Source organism: Melitaea cinxia, chromosome 8 (assembly GCF_905220565.1).
Source record: "Melitaea cinxia chromosome 8, ilMelCinx1.1, whole genome shotgun sequence".
NCBI classification, from domain to species: Eukaryota; Metazoa; Arthropoda; class Insecta; order Lepidoptera; family Nymphalidae; genus Melitaea; species Melitaea cinxia.
The window spans coordinates 8,541,511-8,553,648 of record NC_059401.1 but is presented as its reverse complement, the minus strand read 5'-3'; the positions used below and the strand labels follow the sequence as shown (position 1 = coordinate 8,553,648).

At 32.5% G+C, this 12,138-nt stretch overlaps 1 protein-coding gene across 1 annotated transcript; it reads left to right on the top strand.

Annotated features, from left to right (window-relative positions):
* Window positions 1-984: 984 nt before the first annotated feature.
* On the top strand, window positions 985-11,451 carry LOC123655845 (xanthine dehydrogenase-like). Its single transcript, XM_045591598.1, has 8 exons — window positions 985-1,167; window positions 5,423-5,577; window positions 6,180-8,289; window positions 8,355-8,663; window positions 9,700-10,037; window positions 10,105-10,909; window positions 11,015-11,182; window positions 11,368-11,451. The coding sequence occupies exons 1-8, from the start codon at window positions 1,096-1,098 to the stop codon at window positions 11,416-11,418; spliced, it is 4,008 nt and encodes a 1,335-aa protein (XP_045447554.1). The 5' UTR covers window positions 985-1,095; the 3' UTR covers window positions 11,419-11,451.
* Window positions 11,452-12,138: the final 687 nt, after the last annotated feature.

Here is a 12,138-nt window from a genome sequence, read left to right as displayed (position 1 = left end):
AGTAAAATGTTCTAAGGTAACAAAGAAAACAACTAACATAAAAAACACGATTTGAGAACCTCCTCCTTTTTTGGAATTCGGTTAAAAAGGAGAAAATATTACATCTCTGCAAACTGTTAAGAACAGTATATCGGTTCTCAAAGGTTGAGAACCATAATAGTTTCAAGTTTAGTTCGGTGAAGGGAGATCGAACTACCATCATAATCTATACATATAATAAATAGAAAAATAAATTAACTTGCGATATTATGTAGTTAAGTATTTTTTCTACATTTTGTTTCCGTATTTTTGTAGCGTTATTAAGAAAAATATATATTACCTAATATATATATTACTTAAGATGACCCAGCTAACATTGTTTATTTTATTTTATTTATTTATTTATTTAAGGTGAATTTACAGTTATAATAATACACAATTAGAGTTTATACATAAGAGAAAATTACAAAAACCAATTACAAATTCACACAAATAGTTTGTTTTGCCGCTAAACGTTATTAAAAATTAGGGGTTGGTGGTAGAGGGGTGAAAATTTAGGGTTGTATGTATTTTTCAATCCTAAATAAAATAAAAATAAAGAAAAATTGCCAATTAAATTAAAAAATATATTTTGGTGTGGCCCTTATGACTTAGGGGTTTAAAAAATAGTTAATGATCGATTCTCCGACCTACCCTATGCATATTTATGTACAATTTTTTTTATAAGAATCGGTTAAGCCGTTTCGAAGGAGTTTATCCCGTAACACTTTGACACGAGGATTTTATATATTAGATAACATAAACTTAAAGATACAAGGCGTCTTGATCATTTTCATGCTTAGGTCCGCTCTTTTCTTGGATTATTTTATTTTTACCTTAACTTTAAGCTCGCATGAAAGAATAATTACTATGTGTATAGAAATAATAAATAATTATAAACTTACACAATATTCAATGTAAGCAACTTTGCGGAAAATATGCTCTCATGCCAAGATTCTCAGTGAGACTTATGTAGTCGTCAGTAGCACACGCGAAGACAACGTCTTGAGGCAGCAATGTTAGAAATCTATATCAACAAAAAGTTTTGAAATCAACTCACTTTAAAGAAAATTAAACATGGAAAATTTAGGAGATATTTTGCCCAACGATACAGTGACAGAATTATTATTTTTTGTCAACGGAAAAAAGGTGAGTTTTAACCAAAAAAAATCATATAACATATATATTTTAATATATATAAATTACTCGTCACGTTTTTTGTTAGCGATGGACTCCTAAGCTATTTAACCAATTTTAATGAAATTTGCAAACCATGTTCCTTTTTTTTGCTCCGCCACCTGTTTGATCCAACTTGAAAGATAGGCTATATTTTATTTTGATATATGTAATTATTATATTTAAGAAAAAAAAAATAAGGCGGTACGAAGTTCGCAAGGTTAGTTAGTAATATATAAAGAATAATTAATTATATAACGGTATTAGGGATGTGTTAGTGACAATCAAAATATTTTTGATAACAATAATGAGCATAAGTATTCCTTATCAATTTGACCTATGATTGCTTTATATATGGATAAATAATGTTTTAGTAATATAACATAATGCTGCGGCTAGTTTTGCTTAACTTATCGTTTAACGATATAAGTTAAGTTGAAAAAAAATATTTTACTTTTGAAGTAGGTAGAAATTATTATTTTTTTCTTGAAAACTGTTTAAGTGATAAAAAGTAAAGTGGGCAGAAGTTTGAATTAATTTTGCATCATTTACATAAAGAATTACAAGTGATCCCCACTATCGCTAAGCGCTCAAGATCCGTGCCGATTTTTCTGTAGTTATACACGTACTAAGCTGTTTAATATCTTCACAAAGCGGGAGCAAATCTGTGTCACCTCGGTGGATTGTGTTTGTATGTCGATGTTAATTGCATTATTGATATTGTAATACCAGTACAGCTGTGACTATAGTACTCATTAGAATAGATCCGCATACTGGCTACATACAAAAGCGAGAAGAAGAAAAACAGCTTGTACGCAATTAAAATTATATGAATTATTAAAGTGGCTAATAAGTATTTAATTCACATTATTGTGATCGGAGCAAATGATTTTTAAGAAATGAGAATTGTACGAATTGAACTGTTCGTAATTATGTGAATAATCAATAAGAATCATTGGAAAATTAGCTTTTCCAATGATTCTTGAAGGAAATAATTATCTAGCCTGAATAAATCGAAATACCTTTTAATATGTAAATGTTTAATGCGACGACGCGTTGGCGTAACGGTCACAGCACTGGTTTGTGGCTGTTACATTTGTATTGGTCATCAGAGGCGGCTTATCCTAAAGAGCGCTGGTGGAGTGCACTCCCACGAAAATTACATATAATAGTCTATTATATTACTTATAACCTATTCGTATCTTTGGCGTCAAGTTGTAACGAAATTTAGTACCACTCCTTGCACTGTATTCAATTAGTACGAAAGAGAAACATCGACATGGCCGACGTGTGAAACAAAAGATTTCGTATGAGAAATTACAGTAATCTGGAGCACCGCTCACGCGCGTGGTTCTAGCTGTGCCGCATTCCGCGGGAACAACTTTGCCTATGCGCTGTTGCCGTTCGTATGTACAAACAAACGTGTCGGCATCGGCAGTTATTTCGCAATTTTTCTTTTAAAATAGTTTGTGCGCGACATTTAGTGTTAAATATGGAATAATGTAAATGTAAGCTCTAGTTTTTCGTTTATGTCTTTTGTGAGCCCCTATCAAAAATGTCACGAGCTGCTTCTGTTGGCCCGGCCCTACAGATGTTTGCCGTAGTCTGGGTGTTTGTGCACGTTAAGCCGTCGGTTCCGGTTGTTATCACGTACATCTGGTAGCGATCGTTACTCATAGTAGTATATCCGCCAACCCTCACTGGAGCAGTGTGGTGGGTTAAGCTCTGACCCTTCTCCTACACGGGGAAAGAGACCTATGCCCAGCAGTGGGATATTACAGGCTGAAGCGACGAGTGATGTAAATCTTTTAGATAATGGAGTCCCTATCCTATGCCAGGTCAGCTAGTGCATTCTATATAAATAAAAATGAATCGCTAAACGTGTTAACAAACGCAAGACTAAAGAACAGTTGGACCGATTCGGCTAATTTCTTTTAACGATTTCTACTTTTTCGAAGTTTATTACGGAATGAAATATTCAAAAATTGTACATAAAGTTAAAAAAAAAATAAAAAATAATAATTGATAACGTAACGATTATTTTAAATTCACGCGTTTGACAGTTCGCAAGGCAGGAAAAACGTCTGTCCTGAGAAGGGAGGCGACCTTTGTGTTCGAGGGAGCCTCTCAGGAGTTACTAATCGCGTCTAGCTTTTAAGGCTACCGTTATCGGTATCGCGGAAGTGCAACCGCGTCCCCGTGATTCCGCCCAGGCGTGTCGAAGGAACACCCTAGAGGTTTTAGTCCGTGCGAATCGGACATACCCTCCAGTTCCCCCGGGCTGGAGGCATCCGTTAGGAATTTCCTCTGGGTAAAAAAAAAGGAAAAATGTCTGTCGGGTCAGGTTAGTAAAATTTAATGTACCTACCTACGGCACTTCCGCCTCCACCGATAGCAGGATTACTAAACAATGGACGCCTTAGGACCTCCGGTAATTGGAGATGGCAAGGTCTCGATATGAATTGTGATTGTAAAGTATAAAATGCTGTTATAATTGTTATACACGTTAAAAACAGATTAATCGTTCCGATAAATCTCTTAATTCTCATAGAATATATTGTAAAAAATCATAATATAGGTAGTTAATAAATATTCAAGAATAAAATTAAAATCATACGAAAGATTTAATTTCCGCAATTATTAATATTAAATAACAATGGAACTTTGGAATTCCCTGCCCAATGACATCCGCCAAGCACAGTCTATAAATATTTAAAAAAATCGTTTGCACAAATACTACTTAACTCTTACATAGTTTTAAATATATGTATTCTATTGGTATATTGTTTTTAACCGACTTCCAAAAAAAAGTAGGTTCTCAATTCGACTGTATTTTTTTTAAATGTATGTTACATCAGAACTTTTGACCGGGTGGACCGATTTCGACAATTTTTTTTAATCGAAAGATGGTGTGTGTCAATTGTTCCCATTTAAATTTATTTGAGATCTAACAACTACTTTTCGAGTTATATCTAATAATGCGTTTTTACTTGACGCTTTTTTCGTCGACCTACGTTGTATTATACTACATAACTTTCTACTGGATATACCGATTTTGATAATTCTTTTTTTGTTAGAAAGTGGATATCTCTAGTTTAATACCATGATAAGGAAACCAGGATCTGATGATGGGATCCCAGAGAAATCGAGGGAAACTCTCGAAAATCCGCAATAACTTTTTACTGGGTGTTTCGATTTTGATAATTTTTAATTTAATGAAAAGCTGATGTTCATCATGTGGTCACATTTAAATTTTATCGAGATCTGATAACTACTTTTTGAGTAATCTTTGATAACGCGTAGTTACTTGACTATTTTTTCGTCGATCTACGTTGTATTATTACTTGTCGATGTAATTGAAGTCGGGTTTTTTTCGTTTGTCTGCAAACACAATTATTATTTTGTATGTTTTTTGTGAATTTATTTTGTATGTATTTACATATATGTGTATATGTTTATGTAGGTATATATCGTTTAAATGTATGAATATTCTATTAAATAACTACGTTTAGTAATATAAATTGTTTTAATTATGTGTAATAAACTTACGTTGTTGATTGCGCACTATTACCGACATATTTTTGATATACTACTTTTATTCATTATTACATCTGTAATCGTTCTAAAATGTATCTTCTTTTTTGTGTGTGCAATAAAGTTTAATAAATAAATAAATTAAATAACATAATATAATCACATATATATATATCCTATTATTATTGTTTGCTCACAAACTAAAAAAATACTAGTAGTACGGATACGGAAAAATGGTCAAGTAAATACGCGTTATCAGAGATTACTCAAAAAGTAGTAATCAGATCTCAATCTAACTAAGAATCATCAATATCGGAAATCCCAGTGAAAAGTTATAGGGTATACAACGTAGGTCGACGAAAAAATGGTTAAGTAAGTACCTACGTATTATTAGATATAACTCGAAAAGTACTTTTCAGCTTTCAATTAAATTTAAATGGGACCACATGACACACAACACCTTTCGATTAAAAAAAAATCATTGAAATCTGTCCACCCAGTCAAAATTACCGAAAAAAAGTAAGTCCAATTAGGAATCTCCTGCTTTTTGGAAGTAGGTTTAAAAACATGTAACGCTTAGATTAACATTATTTTTATAGATAAATTTGGCGCGGTGGGAATACCTTCCAATATACTTAATAAGATACTTGTACTTCTACAGATACTTAATAAAAAGTCTGCTTAATTATTTCAGGTAATCGAACCTTCTCCGGACCCAGAGTGGACATTATTATGGTACCTGCGCAAAAAGCTTCAACTAACCGGCACAAAGTATGGCTGCGGAGAGGGCGGTTGCGGTGCCTGTACTGTCATGATTTCTCAATACTCACCACAAGATAAACGTGTAGAGTATCCTTTTATCTTATGAATATTTTATTAGTAATATTATTGGTTATTGAAAGTGGGCTATACATACCTATGGGTGCTATTTTATTATATAATTTCGAGTTTTTGTTCTCTAAAGTAGATATAGAGATTTTTTATGAATAGGGTAAAATAAATAGTATCTCGTGTTTTTACCTCAGCTTCTTTAATGAGTTTAGTAGAGATAAACGTATTCAAACAAATAAACGACGATAATAATGCGTTAGCGCAGCAGTCGTCAGTTTGATCCTGTATGGTGGCAAAGATTATAGTATATAGTATAGTAGTAGTGATTAAAGATATAGACTATAAAGATGCCATGGTCTGTGAATCCTAGTAGGGGCCTATGAGTGTGAGGCGTTTATGTATTGTATTATATATGTATATTTTTTTGTTGTATGTATCTCATTTTTATTCGTGATTGCATACATACGTAAGTCGCAAACTTGAAAAAGTGAGATTGTAAATAGTACTCAACTTAAGTGTTAAAAAGTTGTATTATAATTACAGAACAGTAAAGCTGCTATTCTTTAAACCAATACTTTTTGTTTAAAATGACGTCAATTTATTATCCTTACATACTACAGACATATCGCAATAAATGCATGCTTAATGCCGATTTGTGCAGTGCATGGATTGGCTATAACTACCGTTGAAGGAATAGGTAATGTACAAGATAAATTACATCCAGTTCAAGAAAGAATTGCCAGAGCTCACGGATCCCAGTGTGGATTTTGCACACCTGGGATTGTCATGTCAATGTATGCTCTTATTAGAAGTAAAAGTAATATAGATTTCGACAGTATAGAAACATCATTACAAGGAAACCTATGCAGATGTACAGGTTATAGACCTATAATAGAAGGGTTTAAAACCTTTGTGGATGTTATTGAAGGTGCAAAAGAAAAAACTACAGCTTGTGTTATGGGCCAAGATTGCTGTAAATTCAATAAAAATAATAAAGATTTTCTGTACAATAAGTCGGAATTCAAGCCTTATTGTCCAACACAGGAACCAATTTTTCCACCTGAGTTAATTTTGAACGACCATTATCATAAATCTTTTCTATTTTATAGGGGTAAGAATATTGTATGGTTTCGTCCACAAAATTTTAAACAGATGCTACTTTTAAAGCAAAAATACCCCGATGGTAAAATTGTAGTAGGAAACACGGAAATAGGTGTAGAGTTGAAATTCAAAAAAAAATGTTACCCAATATTGATTTCTCCTAAGTTAATTAAGGAAATGAATAACATAGATATTAAAAATGATTGTGTACAGATAGGGGCAGCAGTTTCTTTGAAGAACGTGGGAGTTTTTATTCAGGATATAATTAAAAAATATAAAGGAAAAGCGAAGATTTTAGAAGCGATAAATGATATTCTTCATTGGTTCGCTGGCAGTCAAATCCGCAACGTTGCATCGATTGGAGGAAATATTATGACAGCCAGTCCAATATCAGATCTAAATCCCATATTTATGGCTTGTTCCGCTACGATTGTAGCCTATAGTTTGGAAAGAGGAGAAAGAAAGTTAACGATCGATCATAATTTCTTTCAAGGATACAGAAAAGTGGCTTTAGACAAAGATGAAGTAATTTTAGTTATTGAACTTCCTTTTACAGATGACATGCAATACTTTAAAACATACAAACAAGCTAGACGCAGAGAGGATGATATATCAATAGTTACCGCTGCATTTAATGTTAAAATAGATAAACAATTAACTATTAAAGAAATCATGTTATGTTTTGGAGGAATGGGTCCCACAACAGTATGTACTTTAAAAACGGCAGACGCCTTACAAAATCTTACTTGGAATGAAGATATGGTTAACGTTGCTTTCAAGGAACTTAACAACGAGTTAACGCTAGATAGTTCTGTACCAGGTGGAATGCCTGAATATCGTAAATCGCTATGTCTTAGTTTATTTTTCAGATTCTACATTTATGTGCTAAATGAAATAAAATGTTATGGGTTTGAAATAGATAATAAAGATTTATGTGGGTCTTCAGAGCTATTACGGTTACAACCAACAAGTTCTCAATGTTTTGAAATAAAGGACACTACTAGAAACAACTACGATACCGTTGGAAAACCTATACCTCATTTATCAGCTATGAAGCAAGCTACGGGTGAAGCAATTTATTGCGATGATATTCCAAGTGTGGAAGGGGAACTATTTTTATGTTTAGTAATTAGTACAGAATCACATGCAAAAATTGTATCTATAGACTCAAGCAAAGCTTTTTTAATGCCGGAAGTAGTGGCATTTTTTTCTGCTTCCGATTTAGTAAAAGAACGCAATAAAATGGGTCCTATAATAAAGGATGAAGAAATATTTGCTGATGAAATAGTTACTAGTCGTTCTTGTGTAATTGGTGCTGTGGTTGCTAAAACAGAGAGTGCCGCAAGAAAAGCTAAAGACTTAATCAAAATTACATATGAAAAAATTCAGCCCGTAATAATTACTATTGAGGAAGCTATTCTTCAGGGCTCATTTTATCAACAGCAACCAAGAATATTAGAAAAAGGAAACATCAAAGATGCTTTATTGAAATCAACTCACGTCATAGAAGGGTGTATTAGGAGTGGTGCTCAGGAACATTTTTATTTAGAAACAATTTCAGCTTATGCTGCTAGGAAAGAAGATGAATTGGAAATTATATGCACAACGCAGAGTCCAGCAGACGTAGCAGTAAGTATTAATTTAACGCTTATATTCAAGAGTGAATCCTTTTTTATTAATTTTTATTGTTCTAGCTTAGGATAGCCGAAACGCTAGGTATACCAAATCACAAAGTGATAGCTAAAGTTAAAAGAATAGGTGGTGGTTTTGGTGGAAAAGAAACAAGGTCGTCTTTACTAGCAGTACCTGTGGCTATTGCTGCATATACATTGAAAAAACCAGTTAGAGCAGTTTTGGATAGAGACGAAGACATGCAAATTACTGGCTATAGACATCCATGTCTCATTAATTACAAGGTCGCATTTGATGATGAGGGCAAGATTGCCGGTGTAATTTACGATGTTTATGTTAATGCGGGAAATTACATGGATATTTCTTGCGCGGTAAGATTTGAATTTTATACGACTAAGCCGGTAAAAATATTACGATCTACCTAAGCGGTTAAATCGTAGCCTATAGAATACCTGCAACACCGAAAGCATCGCAAGTGCGTTATCAACTCTAACCCTTACCCTCTTCAGGAGCTCTGGCCACCTTACTAACCACAAGAACACAACACAATTTTGTAAATTGAATTGAAACACACAATTACAAAAATTGATTTACGACAACAAACAGTTAAAGTTTAATAAAAAAAAGTTAACGATTTATTTCACTTACGACGCTTTTTATAATAATAATATATCGCACCTAGCCTACCTACATTTTTAACCGACTTCAAAAAAAGGAGGAGGTTACTCAATTCGACCGTATATATATATTTATGTATATTCGGGGATAACTCCGTCGTTTATGAACCGATTTTGATAATTCTTTTTTTGTTGGAAAGGAAATATCCCTAGTTTGGTACCATGATAAGGAAACAAGGATCTGATGATGGGATCCCAGAGAAATCGAGGGAAACTCTCAAAAATCCGCATAACTTTTTACTGGGTGTACCGATTTTGATGATTTTAAATTTAATCGAAAGCCAATGTTTATCATGTGAGCACATTTAAATTTCAGCGAGATCTGATTACAACTTTTAGAGTAATCTTTGATAATGCGTATTTACTTGACTATTTTTTCATTTACCTACGTTGTATTACTTGTCGATATAATTGAAGTCGGTTTTTCTTCGTTTGCCTGCAAACACAATTATCTATTAAATATTTGTGCTAACAATTAGTTGTAAGAGCAATTATGTGTTTCTTTTTTATAGTTTAAGTCAACGTAAAATTGTAATTATTTATTATCATTACCTTTCCATTAACAAAGCCACTTTTTGTGTTATGTGACCACTGGAAGAGCGTTGTTACCCACAATACAGGAAATCATATCGTGCGGACAACTTCGAATGTTATTTTATTGTAAACTGCTCTTGGTAGATTAATAAATTATATTGGTATTTAAGAAAATAAACATCTCTCATTTTTACAGATGATAGAAAGAGTAATTACACATGTTGATAACTGTTATTACATTCCAAACATACAAGTTAAAGGCTATCTTTGTAAAACAAATTTGCCATCGAACACAGCTTTTAGAGGATTCGGTGCACCACAGGCAATGTTAGCAGCAGAAACTATGATAAGGAATGTAGCTGACGCTCTTGGAAAAACATATGAAGAAGTTGTACACATAAATCTTTATCAGGAAGGAAATTTAACTCATTTTAATCAAATGCTTACATATTGCACAATATCCCGATGTTGGAAGGAGTGTATAGAAAATTCTAATTATTGGCAAAGAAAAAAATTAGTAGATGATTATAACAGGTAGGGATAAAAGTAATGTGTCTATAAAATTTAATTATTTAAAATAAATACTAGTTTTGCTTTCTAGATCAAACAGGTGGAAAAAGAAGGGTCTTACTATAGTTCCAACAAAATATGGAATTTCATATCAAACCGACTGCTTAATGCAAGGTGGATGCTTACTATTGGTCTATAATGATGGTTCAGTTCTACTATCTATAGGTGGAGTAGAAATGGGTCAAGGACTTTTTACTAAAATGATTCAAGTAGCGTCTCGTGCATTGGACGTAGATATATCTAAAATTCATATAAGCGAAATGGCTACCGATAAAGTACCAAATAGTCAACCTACAGCAGCAAGTATAAGTTCAGATTTATATGGAATGGCTATAATTAACGCTTGTGATACTCTTAAAAAAAGGTTAGAACCATACAAAAATGGGAACCCGAATGGGAAATGGGAAGATTGGGTTAAAGCGGCATACTTAGACAAAATATGTTTATCAGCAACTGGTTTCTATGCTGCACCAAAAATAGAATACGATCGAGAAAAAAATTTTGGAAATTTGTTTGAATATTTTACTTATGGTGTAGCATGTACAGAAGTTGTAATAGATTGCTTGACTGGTGATCACCAAGTTTTAAGAACAGATATCGTAATGGATGTTGGGGAAAGTTTAAATCCTGCAATAGATATTGGGCAAATCGAAGGTGCTTTCATTCAAGGATATGGGTTTTTTACCATGGAAGAAATGTTATTTTCTCAAAGCGGCGAAGTCCTTTCCAAGGGTCCGGGCGCATACAAGATACCTGGTTTTTCTGATATACCAAAAGAATTTAATATTTCGCTGCTCAAGGGTGCACCTAATCCACGAGCTGTTTATTCTTCGAAGGTATTAAAGATATTTGATATTGCTAATTTTGATGCATTTAATTGGGACCCTTTTTAATATATACATATATATATTTGTTTTATTTTATATATTTTTCATTTGTAGGCAATAGGAGAACCTCCACTGTTTTTGTCTGCGTCAGCTTATTTCGCCATTAAAGAAGCCATTAAATCTGCTAGAGCTGATGCAGGATTTGATACGCGATTTACACTAGATGTACCAGCAACATGTGCCCGGATTAGAATGGCTTGTGAGGATCATATTACTGAACAGGTATTTTAAGTTTAAATCATTCATTTATATTATCGTAAATGTGTTTAGCACAATATGCACAACATCTAAACAAGAACCTATTTTTGTTTGACTACAAAGCAAATGTATTACTGTTGTGATGTTTACGGATTGACGACTGTAAATGTAGCAAATTATTTCATAATAACCTTTCCATTTAATTGCAGGTTAAGCCTACTATAAAGAAAACAGCTAAACCGTGGAACATTATTCCTTAAAATTTAGTATTTAATAATTATTTAAAAGAACAGCAAAAATTGTTATTTTTATTTAGTTTATTAGTTGTAATAAAAAATACAAGCAAAAACGATTTTTATTAAAAATAAAATACCGTATGACTATATATGACCATTCAAGAAAACGTACCCTCAACCAAATCGTATTGATATTGTTTATATTTTAAATATCTACGGTACCTATTAATAATTTAAATTATCCTTTTGACATTTATAAATAGTTTATTAATGCTCGTGATATCATCTAATTATGGTTAGGACCTGTTTGTTACAAGTAGTTTTGTTGATAATCTATCTATATAAATAAAAACGAATGTTGCTAAGCGCTTAACACGATAATGGCTCGACCGATTCGGCTAATTTATTTTTATGTATGTTTTTTAAGGCCGACGGAAGGTTTTAGTACAAAAAAAAATACTATTAACTTTTGAGAGGACAAAGTCTGTCCGGGCAGCTAGTTTTAAAATAAAATTATAACTTGAAACATCAAAATTTAAGATAATTTTTTAACGCATCAGGATCACGATTCAAAATGATTATTAAAAAAAAAATTAAATATAATTATTAGTCTAATTATAAACACCTTTTTGTGGTAAAAATTATTTTTTACATTACTTATTGGGATTATAAAAAAGTATTTATTAAAAAGATTGGTTTGAAAAATAAAAATATTTAGTGAGATCCTGATCTCATTGTCATTAA